This window comes from Lycorma delicatula, chromosome 3 (genome assembly GCF_047948215.1).
Source record: "Lycorma delicatula isolate Av1 chromosome 3, ASM4794821v1, whole genome shotgun sequence".
Lineage (NCBI taxonomy): Eukaryota > Metazoa > Arthropoda > Insecta > Hemiptera > Fulgoridae > Lycorma > Lycorma delicatula.
This window is the reverse complement of record NC_134457.1, coordinates 36,976,762-36,994,925: the sequence shown is the minus strand read 5'-3', so window position 1 is coordinate 36,994,925 and position 18,164 is coordinate 36,976,762. Positions and strand designations below refer to the sequence as shown.

General features: G+C 28.9%; 2 protein-coding genes across 3 annotated transcripts in view; both read right to left on the bottom strand.

Annotated features, from left to right (window-relative positions):
* LOC142321110 (uncharacterized) overlaps nt 1–4,707 on the bottom strand; it is a 103,827-nt gene extending 99,120 nt beyond the window's left edge. The window contains exon 1 of the mRNA XM_075359103.1: nt 4,568–4,707. The gene's annotated coding sequence lies outside the window, so the exon portion shown is untranslated. The remainder of the gene's footprint in view (nt 1–4,567) is intronic.
* Nucleotides 4,708–9,323: 4,616 nt separating this feature from the next.
* Nucleotides 9,324–18,164, bottom strand: part of sau (Golgi phosphoprotein 3 homolog sauron) — a 51,868-nt gene continuing 43,027 nt past the window's right edge. Inside the window, exon 4 of one of the 2 annotated variants that reach the window (XM_075359651.1) lies at nt 9,324–16,266. In XM_075359651.1, coding sequence (XP_075215766.1) covers nt 16,263–16,266 — 4 coding nt within the window. In that variant the 3' untranslated portion in view covers nt 9,324–16,262. Of the gene's footprint in view, nt 16,267–17,472; nt 17,611–18,164 lie in introns of those variants that run through there. The other variant, XM_075359650.1, reaches the window with a different exon arrangement.

Sequence of the window (18,164 nt, the reverse complement as noted above, 5' to 3'; positions counted from 1 at the left end):
TATTCAAGTGACACTGATAAGAAAGTTTAATGGAGAACTAGCCCATTTCTTGGAATTTGCCAGAAATGAACATTTAAATTCCCCAGTAGAAATGTATGAAACCATACAAAGAGGACTTACTTCAATATTTCCAAATGTTGAAATAATTTTAACAATATTTCTAACAATTCCAGCTTCCAATGCATTGGTAGAACGTTCATTCAATGTCCTTACAAGAATTAAGAACTGTATAAGAAATACTTTTGGGGCCGGATAAACTGTAAAATTGATTCATATGTATTGAAAGTGATGTAACCAATTATGTTGTTAATTAATAATTTTGTGACAAAAAAGCTTGAAAAGTAAATATTTAAATAAATATTGCAATCATGTTGCATTAGATTTATAATGCTCTTTATATATCAATATGTATAATTGTTTACCAAACATTTTGTATTTTTATGTAAAAGGTATTCATGGATGAAGGATAATTTATTTCAGTTTTTATGTAATAATAAATATGTAGATGTCATTACAATTGTTTTATTTTTCCTAAAGTGAAAGTTATTTAGTTGGGGTTGGGGACCCCAAAATTCTACTTTGCCCACGGCCCCAACTAGTATAACATGCCACTGCTTAAGGTAATATAATTTACTGATTTCCTTTTTTTAAATAAAAACAATGAAGATGTACAACAGTGAAGGTGTTAATACAAGAGATGATATAACAATTATTTTTAAGAAGTAACCACGTAAGTTTTAAAAATAAAGCACAGGTCAATCCATTCGAAGTGTTCCAGAAAAACATAAGCTGGCTTGACCAATCAAAAAAAAATTGAAACTTACCCACTTGTTTCCTCCTACATGTTTTAAAACTGTTTTTTTTTATTATTTTTTATTTAAGTAGTATAGCTGTAGCAGCCCTTTTTGTTACGGTGTGCACACTTATTTTTGTGATTGTAAAGTTTTTTCGGAAAAAATTGTAACTAAAAACCTATTGGTCCTGGAAGGATGAAAAAAAAGCAATTTATTTATATTCTCTCAAGGTAAAACCACTAGTCCAATGGTTTATTTAACTATCTCTCTCTTCTTCCTATGAGAAAATTACCAATAAAGTTGAACATGAAAAATGGTGAAATTTCACTTTGATATTTTTTTCAAGAGGCAGGGATGTATTTAGTAAGTTTGTTTTTTTTTCATACAGTTTGAATTATTTTTTTATATGTAAGTATATATTACTAGTTTTACCATAAATAATATTAATGGTGATATACTTACCCCTAAATTTTTAGGAATTTTTGAAAAATAGTTTTTTTTTTAAATTTAAATTCTGGCTTCAAATAACTCTTACAGAGCTGGTGAAAAAAAATTTCAAATTTGCATATCTTGCAATGTTTAGTAGATGTTTATGGCAAATAAAAAAGACTCTTGTGTATTGTACTAATAAAAAAGTTATACCTCTCAAAAATCATGAAAAACTTGTTAAAAGCGATACCATTTTGAGTCACTAAATAAGTGCTCCAAGGGGGTTTTTTGTCAACTTTGCACTTCACATTTTTTATGTATTTTTTTATATTTAGCCCCTATGTTGTTGAAGTTGACATTTTCAAAATATTTTTTTGTTTAATTATTAATGACAGGTCATAATTTAATGATGACTTAACCAATACCAGTAACATAATTCAATTTTGATTCAAAAATGCTTGTAAAACTTAACCAAACTGAGATTTCGATGAGTAGCCTACATTTTTTTCCATGAATTAATTTTTATCTTTCATATTGGTTTATTTTTTAGACATTATTGAAGAAAAAATAAACTGTAGCAAAATTTTAATTATTTTTCAATGAAATAGTCTGTTTTTGTAGTAATGAAAGTTTATTATTTACTGTGGTTAACCAACAGCTGTGAAAAATACTTTTGAAACAGTTAACACAAAAAGAATTTCCTGGAACTAATTTTAAATTTGGAAAAATGGGTTCTTTAAGAGCTTGCTCTAATGTTATTTGTCTTAAGTTTTTCTTAACTGTTTTTTATGAGTTCTCAAAGTCAGAACTGTGCACACAGGTGACTGAATTTTGACAAAATCTTTTTTTTATAATATTTTCAAACATTAGTGACATCTGAATTGACACGTAAAAAGTAAGTTGTTGGTTTTCATTACTAAATTCACAAATTTTAATCAGTTCTTTTGGCACTGTACTGTACACTGTTTTTCATTCACATAAATTCCTATGGAACATTGTTTTATGCGAAATTACTTGAAAATAATGTAAAAATTTAACTTATTTTAAAATTTTCAAATATAATATTATTAGGTAACATTTATTTATTTAATAAACAATTCCAAACACAGGATGAAATTTGAGAAACTCAGTAAAGATGTGAACACGTCACTGACTGTCAGACTGACCAGTCTGTAACTGTAAAGCTAAATGATGCAGTAAGCATAAATGAGCATGTTGCAACATGAATTTTCCTGACGACTGGAAAAGACTGCAAGCACCTGTTATAACATGAACACTGCAGTTTAATCATTTAAACAAGTCTATTTCAACTACAGTACTAAGTACAAAAATATTAAAATGCCAAGAAACCCCCTTGTAGCACTTATTTAGTGAGTCAAACCGTATCACTTTTAACAGTTTTTCATGATTTTTTAGAGTTTGTAACTTTTTTATTAGTACAATACACAAGAAACTTTTTTTATTTCCCATAAACATCTACAAAAACAATATAAAATGTGCAATTTTGAGATTTTTATCACCAGCCCTGTCAGAGTTATTGAAGCCAAAATTTGAATTTTTAAAAAAAAATTAGTTTTCAAAAATTCATAAAAGTTAAGGATAAGTATATCACCATTAATATTATTTATGGTAAAACTATACCTACATATAAAAAAATAAGTCAAACTGTGTATGCCATCACTACTTCTTGAAAAAAATTACCGAAAGTGAAATTTCACCATTTATCATATTCAACTTTATTGGTAATTTTTTCATTGAAGAGATAGGAAAATAAACCACTGGACCAATCTTTTACCTTGAGAAAATATGAATAAACTGTTTTTGTTTCATCCTTCCAGGACCAAGAGTTTTTTAGTTATGATTTTTTCCATAACGCTTACAATCACAAAAATAGGTGTGCAAACCGTAACAAAAATGGTCGTCAAAGGTGAACTGCTTAAATAAAAATTTAAAAAAAAATAGTTTTAAGGTCCTGAGCCATCTAGGAAACGAGTGGGTAAATTTCAATTTTTTTTAATTGGTCAAGTAACCACCCTTTGGTCACTTCAGATGGATTGACCCACACAGAATTTAGCAAGCAGACTATCAAATATCCTTTGGTTCAAATTACTGGCATTTGATATTATCATTTAACTAGTATTTCGTGCATGATTTAAGGTAGAATATATTTATGTAAGTTTACATTATCCAGCTCATAAAGCAACTACTTGGTTGTGTATGGATCTATTGAAGAAGAATGTTAATTTACCCCACTAAACTTCACCTGCCAAGACGATGTATGATGGCCAACAGTATCACTCATTAGGTCAAACCATTAGGACTAAATTAAGAAAATAGTTGCTTTTTCTTTTTTCTGTTTAGCTTCCAGAACCACCGTGTAAGGCATTACTTTAAAGGATGATAGTGTACAAAGGATGATAATGTAGTCTAGTACAGTCTCAGGTCAACCACTCTGAGAAGTGTGGTTAACTGAAATCCAACCACCAAAGAACACCGGAATCCACGATCTAGTATTAAAATTTGTAAAGGTATACTGCCTTTAGGATTTGAACCTAAGAACTCTCAACTTCAAAATCAGCTGATTTGCAATGACAAGTTAACCACTAGAAAAACTAAACATTAATGCACAATTTCTTTTATTTTAAATAACACACTAAAACAATGAAAAAGTTTGTAAATACATTAATAAAAAAGCGATTACCACACATTTTAAAATATAAATCGATCATTCATTTTCTTACGCCATGTTTATAAGGCCAACTTCAAAACAAATTTCCATAACTTTAAGTTGAATTACAAATATTTATTGGGATAAGTACTAACTTTTAAAAAAATGCACTTATTTGTATTCAGTTATTTCGGGATAAAAATCTTGGAGAGACCACCATCTATTTTAATATTAGATTATCTTTAGCAAATCTATGTGCACTATTTTCAAAACACGCATTTGAAATATATTCTTAATACATCAATTCTATTCAAAAGCTTAACAAACATTAAGGGTATTTTACTGCAATACGAGTTGAAAAAGGTATCAAAATGAGTTGAATTTTTTTCAAAATATGAAAAAAATTTTAGTGTAAAATTTTTAGTGAACAAACACGAAATACGAACAGTAATTTGACAAATTTAAAAACCTGTAACTCTGAATACATTACGGTTACAATATTATTACTAATAATAATAATAATACAAAATTATATGAAATATTAATATCTCATTCTCAACTTGTCTCATCCTGCAAATGAAAACTTTCTTTTTGAATTGGCAACAAGCACTGAAAACTAAACAAAATGTAAAATTGTTATTTATACACTAATATAAATCTAATAGTATTTACTTACAGGTATGTAGAAAAATATTCACAAAATGGAAAACTCAAAATTCCATCCAACCAATTATAAACAAATAACATTAATACGAGAAATCGAAACACACAGACAGCTACCGAGAGGTTTGTTTTGAACAGGCAGGTAGATTATCAACGGTTTCATCCACGTTAACAATGTGACCAACTGCTACAACTTGTTACAGTAAGCTACATTATTCTTCACTTACACTATACGATATTATAATATCTTGTTTTATTTGGAATATAGCAATTCTAAAATTACTATAATAAACTTATTATTCTTTAAAAATGGATACATTACATATAGATGAAGTAGTTTTTCTCTTCCTTCATCGTTGATACAGGTACCGCATTGAAAAATCACATTCAGAAGATAAGAAATATGAGTTATAAGTAAATCGCGTAAGACAAATCAAATATAAATAATAATATAGAAATTATTTCTTCTTTTAATAATAGATTTAAAATTTACATAGCTATATGAAAAAATCCCTTTGGCACGCCGGAAGGAGGAGGTAGATTTCGTTAGATTTTCCACTGGGATAAAAAAAAATGTCCATCTTAAGGTTAAGAAAAATTTCAAATTTACTTAATACGACAATATTGCATGTGAAAAACATTTTCACACGTTTACCATTCGACAAGCCCCATCTTACAATTCCAGCAACATTTTGGGAATCCCTTGCAGTAAGGGTCGGTCGTATCAAAAATTGTTTCATACAAACGTTTTAGGTAATGTTTAGAGGATTAACGATCACTTTAAACCACTGAAATATAGAAATACTGGAATGGGCACTAACGTTAGAAATCCGTGCCAACAAAGATAGCTGATTTAGAGGTATATCTCTCTTTGTCTACAGTCCGTTCAAAAAGTTTGTGACGTACTCTCTTATCTCGAGTTATCTTTCATAAGTCAAGTTATTGTAGAAAGTTTTTATAAAAACATTTATATGATACAATGATTAACTCAACAATTATTTAATATTCATAAGCATTGAAATTTTTCTATTAATTATATAGAATTATGAGATTTTATGACTACAATTAAGTATTATGGAATCACTTTCTGAAGGGACGGTACGTTAGGTACAATGCGCTGCACTGTGCGACAATGAAAACTATACCTCTAAATCTATCTGTTTCACGTTGGACGTAGGCAGTACCCATTCCAGTGCTTTAAACTGAATCGATATTATGCTTGTTAAGGTAAGTATGACTTTTTTGTCTTCGAAATCCCATTTTTTTTCCTCCCCTGGCCTGATATCAGAAAACTTTACTTAGATAAGTTTTAGGCCCTTATCCAAAGAATAGTACGAACTTAAACGAATTCGATATTTTATTTAATAACAAAGTTATAGTGATATTTTGTTTTTTCGAAAAAGCCACTCTCTCATTTCTATCACCATGATCCGATTTAGCCCATTAACGAACTCGGTCGAGATTTTGGGTCGTTATATTTTGTGTAAATTTGAAAGTGATTGCCGCAAAATTACGGGAGTTGTGTCCACAAGAAAGTAAAAAATATATATAGTTACCACCACACATAAATCCCCAATTTAATAACGCGAAAGAACATGGTAGCAACAAAGATGTGAGCTGGCGCACAGTATACGTACGTGCTGATACAGCATCACTACGGCTATGCAGTTCTCCCACCACTCAGGCTCCAATAAAAGAGCGTGCACGAGAGTGAATTTTCAATTCATCATCGACTACCACCTGGTGAAGACCAAGAAGAAGAAGACAGAAGAATTTCCCTGGCCGCCTCAACGTGGGACCTCCCGGCGGATGCCAACATCCCAACCAGAGCAGCAGGCCCGCCGCTGGATACGGACGCTACCTTCCCGCTCCAGGTCGCCGAGCTCAGCGTGGGATCGCTCGGGGAAAACCGCGAAGGACGACCGACGCCGACTCGACACTGCAGGGCTCCGGAGGACACCACTGCTGCTGAGGGAAAGCCCGGTCTGACTTCAATGGACGAATCGCAACTCCCCGACTTCCAGTTTCCGGACTCAACAGCTCTTCTCATAGCTAACACAAAAAACAGCCCATTTCAGGGCCACCGCAAGGTTATGAATTATGAGCCGTTAAAGCCATTCGACGACAACAGCCCTTCTCAGGGCTACCATAAGGTTAGTAATCACAATGAGCTGTCGAAGTCAATCAACAACAATATATAAACTTTTGAACTGATGGTGGATTTGGGGTTTGGAGTGAAGATACGTCAAAATTTTCTGTTAGTCGATCATGGTACCCATTAAATAGGTAGTCTTATGAAATCTACCTAAAAGGAATTGGTATTAATTAATAATTGCACAATTTTTGCTAAATTAATACTAGTTTTAGCCATAATTGTTTTAATTTATGCTAATGCATAGAAGAAATGGTTTTTTTTCTTTTAAAATGCACAAAATAAATGATACATTAATATAAGACATATATTCTAATTTCAGGAAACTATGTATTCAGATTTCATTGAATCTCAACAACCTGAAGCGCCCCATGTTAAACCCTTAAACCAGTGATTCTCAACCTTTTTAGCTCCACTTCCTCCAAAAAGTATAATAAATATTTCACAACCAAACTTCAACCTAGTTAAAACTATTTAGCTGCTTGGTAGCGACAGGTACGAAGTTGTTACATGAGCAATTTACAGGTTCAAACTTGATGTGTACATGCTCCTTGTACTTTGGTCTGCTTGCATAATATTCACTGAGAGTGTCATGTTCAAAGATGCATATGATGCGCGTTGAGGTTTTTAAAAGAACAGTTTCATTGAAAATAATAATAATTATTGAGGTTTTGGTTTTTTAGTGTGCGGTCAAATGGTGTAACTTTTTTTTTTCAACTGGTTCTTATGCAAAATGGATAAATTTGTGAAAAAACGAAGGTGAGACATTTACATCTAGTAAAACAACAAGATTGTACAACAGTTACTTGAATTATGGTTTTACCTTATTGGATGGGAAATCTCAGTGTTGTTTGCTTTCAAGTCTTTTCCGATGAAAGCATGAAGCCATCAAAATTAATTTGACACTTAGAAACTAAACATCCTGATCATAAAAGCAATCCCGTAAAATGTTTTGAAAGAAAATTGCGAGATCAACAAAAGCTTCTGCTTCAATTTTTATTTATTACTTAAGCCATACTGATAAAAGTACACTTGAGGCACCTTATCTCATAGCATTAAGAGTAGCTATGATGTGCAAACCCCATACTATCGCAGAAAACCTCATACTGCCTGCTGCAATTGATATGTTCACTATTTTAATAAGTGTGGGAGAAGCAAAAAAATTCTGCTTTCTAATGACACAGTATCAAGGCAAATCAATGATGTAGCTTTCAATATTTGCGATTAGATAAATCAGCAAGTGAGTTCAAGTGAATTTTTTAGTATTCAATTTCATGAATCAACAGATGTGACAAATATTTTTCAGTTCTTATGTTTTGAGAGATATGAATGCATATGAAAAAATCAGTCAAAGAAAATATGTTAATCAATACCTGGTCATGCAACAGGACAATATCTTTTTGATGTTTTTTGTCAAGCTACTGAAAACTATAACTACATTGGACAAAATATATTGCAGTATGTAGTGATGGTACAAAGGCAATATCAGGAAAGAACAGTGGATTTCTGGAAAAAAAATTAAAAGATCATCTTATACAAAGGGCGGAAAAAAATATGCTGGAAAATTTCAAACAAATTCTTTATAACGCTATAAAAACAGTCTATTTTATTAAAAGTTGACCATTACAGAATAGCTGTTTGCTAAACTATGTGATGAAATGGATGAAAAGAAAAAATTCCCGGTTTGGAATTGCGAGTTGAATTAAAAATATCTTTCCAGGATGAACAGATGCCATTCTCAATGTTTTTTGCAAAATAATAAGTATATGTTGTTGTTAGCTTACTTAGCTATGTATTTTCACATTTAAACAACTTGAATGTGAATTTACAAGGACATGGTAAAAATATTTTATTAATGACAGAAAACGTTTGTGCTTTAATTAAGAAGCTTAATATCTGGATTATTTGCCTTTCTAAGTAAAAATTTTGGCGTTTCCACTCACTTCCAATTATATTGAGAAATATTTGGATGAATTCATTATTATTCACCACAATTTAGATAGCATGAAGATGCATTTGTGAGAGCTAAAAATTCAGTTTTCAGAGTGGTTCCCATAAGATAAAGATGTTTTTCCTAAGAGGTGGGTATTGAATCCATTTATTAAAAACATTGCAGCTACTAAGTTACGAGTTGAGATTCACAACCAGCTCATCGCCTGCCTATAAAATGTTACAATTACATTTCACATCTTAAGATTTAGGTAAGTTTTGGCTTACTGGTCGAAGTGAATAAGGAAATTTAGTCATAGAAGCATTAAAAGTATTAATTCCTTTTCTCACATCTTACCTCTGTGAAATGGTTCTATGGTTGATACAGTATCTATTGGTTCATATTGTATCTATGATTGTGCTAAAAACTAGAACACAGGAATCATCTTTTATCACTTGAAAACACTTCAAAAATCAGCTGATTTTGTGATGACGAGGTTAACCACTGGACTCATTTGGCCGGTTAATTGTTTTCAAAATTTTTCTGAAAGAAAAGGAGCCCTTTAAACTCAAGAAATTATTTGTGGAAAAACTACCTTAAGAAGGATAAGGAAATTTAAGCAAATAATGGCTCATAAATACAAAATATGAGAGGTAAATCTTATGTAATCGAAAATAAAATAAACAATAATACGAAGTCTTATATTTTTAATAAACAAATAAAATAAGCCAATAATAATAAATATATTTATTACATACAATAAAATATGCTTAATAATAATATACATACTCATAAACTTAATTAAAAAAAAAAAGGATTATAACTGATAATTAATAAATCACCTTAAAACAAATAATTTATTTAATCAAAATGACAGTAGAAATATGGCAAATCAAATGTAACAATAATAATTAGTACCTAAAAATAATAAATACAAAGAAGACTTATTTGATGGTTTAAATTTTTACAAAAAAAAAAATTAAATTAATTTCACAAAAATTTTACTATCGATTCAATTCACATGAGCTTTAGAGTAGTGATGTAACTGGTAGAGACTGTCCATGACAGACATAAGTTTCATTGTTTTTAACACCAATTTGTTTTGATATTCTGACAGCTATTTAATAAAATACTAATTAAAAATAATCCATTTATAATTTTACATAAGAAATATGGAATTTTATTTAATTATAAATATTACAACTATCACAAAAATCTGGTCTTTCCAAAGCTTCCTAGATTTTATGTAGCAGGTAATAGAGGAAATGGAAAAATGTAATAAGCTTATGATCATACAAAAATACAATTGATTACATAAATATAACCACATATTTATTAACCATTTTTCAATAAAATTTTATTAACAACAAATAAACAGCAAAGATACATACCTGAAAATATATTAGGAAGTTTAAATAAAAGATAGATACTTCACTATGTAAACAGTAAGTAGTGATAGCAGCAATAAGTAGTTGAAAATACGAGGCTAAAATCACTACAATTTTTTTGTAGACTTTTTCTTTATTACATAACTAAAAAATAAACCATCATCAAACCAACAACTTTTTTTTAATTACATTAGACCTAACATTTCAATTTCATAGAAATTGTTTTTGGTTCACAAACTGCTTAATATATTCTGAAAAAGATTTGTTGCTGCTAATTTTATTTTTATCTAAGCTATAATCTTACTTCCCTGTACTTATCAACGTTAATAAATAGAATTAACCATCAAATATGTCTATTAATGTAAAAAAAAAAACAAAAAAAAAAACTGAAGCACTAAATGTTTTTATCAATATTATAATAATAATAATTATACTTTTAGTTATTTAAAGTTCTAACTTGTATTTTAAGTGAATAAAAATACAGCTGCTGTCAAGTTTATTTATACTATAATACAATATTCAAATACAAAATCTATGATTTTGCCTGAATTTCACAATATTATCCAGTTACATAATATAATTCATTTCTATTTACAATATTTATAAATAATTAATAAAGTAGGTCATAGTACGCACTGTTGTAATTAGTAAAAAAAAATTTGTTACAATACAAATATCTGTACTTATCGAGAAATGTATTATACAACAAAATTATAATTCCCACATGACTGTTCCTTCAGTAACAACCTTTCTTAAGGAACCAATGCAAGTCTGAAACAAAGAATCTCTAATTTTATACATACATATTTACATTATAGATTATTATATGCACGTACAATAGTAATATGTACTAATACTTCACAATTTTTTCTCTCTCAGATATGTGCTGTTGCTATTTTAAATCATCCACATAGAACGTATTCATTAATGGTCAAATAATAGTCGTATTATTAATGGTCAAATAATATGAAACCGTAATATATTTATAATCACAAAATGTTTACTATGAAGTAAATTCAATCACACTTTAATTTCATTAAAAATCACTAAAGAAAATATTTTATAAATTTTGGTTCACACTATATTCATATGTTGAATGCAGCTTGCTAATATTGAGCATTAACTTTGTGAGCCAGAGTTTAAATACAGACACCATGCTGCTTTGCGTTTGATTGAATGAGATATAACCGATTAAGAATGGCTGTTAGTTCCTAGGTATAGTGATGTCTATGCATCCAATTAATATTTTATGGAAGCAGGTACCATCCATATGAGATAAAATAGGACTAATAACTCTTATCAAACAGTGCAGACAGCAAGGCTGTATTTTTAAACCAATTGATAGCCTCTACTCTATCCAGCTCATCTCATGTTTAAACATTAACAATGAAGGTGGTATATCTGCCTTATGCCATTATCAGTTCAAATTAACATTTTTATGTCATAAATAATGAAGAAAGTCCCAGAATTAATCACATCTTTGTTGTCTGGATGCTATCAGCAGAAGCGTCATGCCCCATAAATTGAACTAGTTAAAGCCCAGTGACAAGGGTAGGTCATGCCATGAAACTATGATTGGATTTGTGTAGTCTTCCCTCTCAAAAGGCCATTGCTGTCAGCTGAATGGTTGAGTCACGACTCAACAAGGGTAGCAGTAAATAGGCTGTGGCCTACCAAGACTAGGACTCTAAGCAGGATACTTGTACTGAACAACAAATTGATAATATATCATACATTTATTGTGTCAGAGAAACTGAAAGGATGTGCACTGTAGCATATTCCAAATGGGCAGATACAGAAAACATGAAAAGTAAACTTATCTATCACGATACATAAACCATTTGAGATGTGCTTCACATTTTTTAAAAAGCAGTTTTGCTTTACCCACATATATACCACTTAACTGCTCAAAAGAGATCTTAAAATGCACTTATCATTTGCTCACATTATCAGACATCTGTCCAACACTAAAATGTATATTTCTTCATAGAATTCAAGATCTATGAAGTTTTGAAAAATGTTTTTACTGCAACAATGAATAATAAATTAATTGTTGTACCTTTTATCTAGAAATGAATTATCAAAACATCTTAAACAAAATTTATTACATATTTTTCAGATATTTGTCATACCACTTTTCATCAAAATAAAAAATATGCACAAGTTTTAAGATGGTTTATCCTAATCATTTAAAATCTACATAATCTAAGAAAAGAAATGACATTAAACAGTTAATATATTATAGCAAGGCACAATGTGGGTGTGAGAAGAAAAGTTAAAATGAGTGGGATTTAGTTAATGTGTCAAGTCTTCTTCAATTTTTATAATATATTCTTAAAATATATTTAATATACAGTAAACAGCACTGACTATTTGATAGACATTAAAGAGTGTTCACACTCTTAATTGTAGTAGTAGTTCTTGCTAATTGACAATGTTAACTCATCAGCCATTGACAAACTAGCCACCTCAATTGTAATACCTCACCCTTTTTAATAGTAATGTCCCAGTTTTTATTATTCCAATTATTCTATTTTTTTTTTTTTTAGCATTTACTTTGTGATTCTTCACATACTGTCAAATTCAGTTCTTGGATTATTTCATAAGAGAATATTTCATTTACTGAAATAAACATTAAAGGCTCCATTTAAACAGCTTAAAGGCAAATAAACGGACTTATAAATTGCATATACATATATTTTCTACATATTTAACAGAAGAATAATTTTGCTTCGTAGAATATTTCCAGTCAACTTTTTTTTAATTTCAGTTTATATAAATATTCTGCTTCTTTCAGACTCTCTATAGTTGTATTATTTCAAGGAAACCAGATAACACTATTGCTATTGCAGTATACAGGGAAATGACCTTCTATATATGAGCAACAATACAGTAAATTACAGAAGAGGATTTATTTGGAATAATATGGGGATATGGCACACAGTTATAGTGAAATAGCCTTTGCTACACCATATCATAAATTAACTTATAGTAAACCTGCTTCTGTAATATTGTCCTATAGCTTAATACAAAATATAAAAAAAAAAAAAAATAAAAAAAGAATATAATTACATAATCATTAAAATCATACTAGTCACTTACGATTAGACAATCAATTAAAATAAAAAAAAACAAAAAAACATCACATTAACTCATACTAGTTAATGGTAGGTATTTTGTTTTATAAATGCTAATTTCCATCGGTTAACACTGGATGATGGGTTCCATTGGCTTATTCCACTAACAGTGAACTTGAATTTTATTACACCTGAATTTCAACTTTAAGTAAAATTTTTCATTTTCTTTAGAAAAAAAATTTACAACAAAATAAAAGGATTAGATAGTTGTACATAATGTAATTTACTGAATTTTAGGATGTAATATCTAACATTAATTTTATTTCTTTTTTCTTTTTGGTAATTTCCTGGATGTATCTGAATATTTGTTTTTTACCCGACTCCTTTGAATGAGAAAAATGCCAACCAATCAAAACCATTTTGATATAAAATGGGAGTTATTTTCTGGTTTATCACAACAAGAATTCTTTTTTATTACATGTTTATAAAAAAAAAATATATGAATGACAAACCATCTAGAATACCTATTTCTTCTTTTAAGAGATACTCCCATTCTGTAAATCGAGAGATTTGTATTTCTGGATGAACAAAAAACTGCTTATATCAATATAAATATCCAATTTTATTGTATGTAGTCACTCCCCTAATTAAAGTATGAGTTCCATGACAGAAATATAATACATTTTAATATACAGAATAAGCTATCCTTAGCTACATGAAGTTTATTGTAGATGCAAGGCTTCATACAATGATTTTGCAACATTTAAAATGACTTTGTACATTTCATGATTGATCACCATTGGTTTTACTTTCAAATAAATTTCAATAGTTTTAGACATACGGTTTGAGCTACAAGAGATAAAACAAAAAGAAATAAATACCCGTAAGATACGTCTAGAAAACAATACAAAATTGCAGTCGCATAACATGGAGCAAAGACCTAAAAGTGTAAAGGTGAACAAATTAGACTTACTGAAAACTGCAAAGAAAATATTAACCTTTGAAATTTATTCTTATTTCACAATTACAGATATGTAATTTTACTCAAACGTAACATACAAAGGTGATTACTAAAAATAAGAAACTCTATCTGAATAATACAAATAATCTGCTCCCCTTAATAGCTAAACCAAATTTCATGCATTCAATTTTGTCAAAATTTAAGGATGGCATAAACTAATTACAATAGAACTCAAAACTGTTGGTATCAAATTTTATGCAGGAGACAATTTACAAGTTGATTTTTTATTCTCAAACAGGTTGTTTACTTTTTCTATAAATGAGGGGATATTTAACAAAAACAGATACCAGATTCATTTATTAGTAGTGGAAGCACCCTCTTTGCTTAAAACTGAAAATAGTTTTATGACTATTTATTGAGAAAAAGCAACATTATAATAAAGAGTAACAAATAAAAATAAAATGTACTTTTTAATGTTATTACATTTATTTAGCTTTTTTTAAAAATTATATAAATCACAATGCTTTCCAAAATTAATCTAGTAAACTTTTGGAATACTAATTAATAAATTACACTCATCTTCTTCCAAACTTTATATACCATTTTACAACTTAAAAATTGCATTGAATGAAATGTCAGCATTTTTTCTTAAGTAAACAGCTCTAACATACTGGAAGTGTGTGAAAGGAAGTTCTATTTCATTATAAACACATTTGCTAAAAAATTAATTGAATCTTTTACTTAAAAAATAAAATCTACGTTGAATAATACTGAGCAGTAGTAATAATAATATTAAATGAATAGTTATAATTTATATTAAAAAAATAACAAATACAGTGAAAAGGCAACAACACTAACCAATTTATGGCACTTGTAAAGTGTTCATCTCCAGCACTAAATTATTAAAATTTATAAATTGCCTATTAAATTAAACTTGCAGCATTAAAAATTCCTTATTAGTTGTAAGGTACAGAAAACTCCTAAAATGTAATTTAATACAAATCATACTGACAAATGCACAAGTAGGAGATATCTTTTTTTAATATGAACAAAGGCTGAATGCGTTAACATCTAATAATTTATCTACTTCCTATGTAAATTTATAGAATAACTATTTTGGAAATCATTATATTTTTGCATTTCATACACATTTTTGTTTTTAGATTTATTTGGGTTAAACAGACAGTTAACATTTTAACAAGTGTTAATATAACACACATTAGATCACTATTACAGAGCTCAGATTAGACATTTAATACTTAAGCTGAAGAAAAGCACTTGGAAAGTGCTATATATTGGTGTGTTCTTAATGTCTTTCTTTCTATGATTTAGATATAAATTAAACAAATAAAATACAATGGAATATTGCATAGAAAATATATACATTCTGTGTTGGGTATATATGTATGTCCTGTGAGTGTGCATGTGTGTGTGTGTACATTTATTTGCAGATTACAACTCCAGTGATCAGACTGTTATAAGATACATTTTCCTCCAAGCAACAGTAGTGATGAAACTGTCATGGGCTACCACAGATTCAGAAAGAGAAATTATTAAATCCCATTAAGTTAAGAAAATGACTTGGCCCAGCTGTGATTACTGGCAGAATAATTAAACACCTAAACTATTACTATATCAGTTTCTAGGTTAGGATTAGTATTTGGCCCATTTATAATTGTATACACAGCACATCTGCAGAATCGGCTGCGTGGTGATAATCGCTTGTTGCTTGAATGAAATGTACCATAAATTTACAGATAACAAATCAAACTATTTTAGCAATTACATTAATAAGAAATAATATATCGATATATGTGTGGAGAGTTTTATCTTCTACAAAATTTCATAAATTTGTTTTATTATTTACATTTTAATAGACTTTTTACGAAACATCTAAAATATGCTTGTGTATGTATGTATATATATCTATACACACATACAAATTTCTTTAGCTGACAATACCATACCTCAAATTTAAAAAAAAATAATTACAATTTAACTTATAATTACACGAGAAAAAAAATGTGACCATAATAATTTTTAGATGAATCAATATATATATATATATATATATATTTAAAGATCAATAAATTAATTTATACATTTTTTACCTGATTTTGAAACCAATATTAACTAAAATAAATTTATTTCTAATCACAGTAGTTATTTATTAATAAAATAACTTGCACACAAAAGTGCATTACCTGAAACAAAGAGAAAATAAAATATTAAAAACAAACTAAAAAAAAAAAATAGTTTTTACAAACCATTAGAAATATGCTCATAAAAAAAGGGTAGTATATTGTTACCATTCCAGGCAGTGACTTTACCTTGTTGCATCTTGAAGTTCTGGATTCAAATCCTGGTCAGACTGGATAAATAACTTGCCAAAAAACTAAGTAATTTTTAAAAATAATCAGGGGTATAGAAAATTTGTAATTTGGTATAATGATTAGATTAAGAAAAAAAAAATATATATATATATATACGAAAAAGAATACACCCTACTTGTTTGCTAAAACTTTCTATTTCATAATTATATGATAATCATCTGTTTAATATATATATATATATATATATAAATTTTTTTTTACAAATAAAATAAAAAAGAAGATTATCATTTGAACACTAAAATGCATACATATAATTAGTACTACAGATTGCTATTACAGTATTTCATAGCAAAACCCACCTTTCCATAATAAATAAAAAAATAAATCTAATATTTACAACCACAAAGTCAGGTAAACACTACTCTTTAAATAAATATTTTAATAAATGTATGACCATTGGAACTATATAAAAAATTACTTTTTATCACGTGTTCTATCAAACACATGATAAAAATGTGGATTAAAAACTTGGAGAGACTGAATCAGCTCAGAAAAAGAAACCAACAAGATGACCAAGAAGTGCTGATACTCCACACAACATTGAGGCTGTAAGTGTTTCACTCTTCATTTGAAACAACATTAGATTAGAAATCCTATCCAAGAATGCTCTGAAGAGAAATAATTATAAAACTCATATATTTTCTATTTTTATTACTTACAACAAAAACCATAATCTATACAATTGATAAAAACAGTAGAAAAAGATATAACATTCTAATTTATAATTTAAGCAAAGAAATTATTAGTTCATTACAAAACTGATATTCAGATTCATAATTCTCAAATGAAACTTTAAACACATTATGCTTATAATTTATAGTAAACACACATGAACGCACGTGCGTGCGTGCGTGCATGCATGCATGCACGCACACACACACACACACACACACACACACAAAATGCTAAATCTACAAATAAAAATCTGTAACATAACATATCTAATATTTTTTTGTTTTTATTTTGGATGAAATCCAGAATTTAAAACATTCTCATTCTTTTTCATCCAATAATGAAAAAATAAATGCAATGTGACACTTAATTTCAACAGCAAACCAAATGTAGACCATAATAATCATAATCCGGAAAGACAAAAAGTGGTAGAGAAAGAGGAAGTGTTTTGAAATCTAATATTATCAATTGTATGAATTGTTCCTGTAAAAATAAAAAATAAAAATTATAACATAATACAAATCAATTACTATGTTATCAATTACTACATCAATACTTGATAAAAATTACTATTTCAGAACATTATCTCAGTACCAGTAAAAGCTGCAGAGAAATTGTACACAAGGTAGCCAAAATTCAATTATTATATTACAATCTTTATCCTGACCCTTTATAGAATTTACTAACAGGCTTAAAAAAAAAGTAATCGTGCCATATTTATTTTCTCTTTTTCTTTTTAATTAGAAACTGGTGGGAAGAGGATTGCACATTGGGAATACTAAGTCCCAGACCATCTTCTGATTCAGGTATAAGCTTACTCTTTTGTGGTCTAGTATTATTTTACAAGCACTTCAGCCATGCTGAGAGGTTACCATGGGTAGATTATGGAATACCCTATTGCTACAGGTTGAGCTCCCCAGTATCTTAATGTTGTGGATTAAACAGTACTTGATTCCACCCTTGGTAAATATGAAGGGGAATTTAAGGCATGCCCACTTCTTAAGGTAGTTACAAATACTTCAACTGAAACAGTAGCA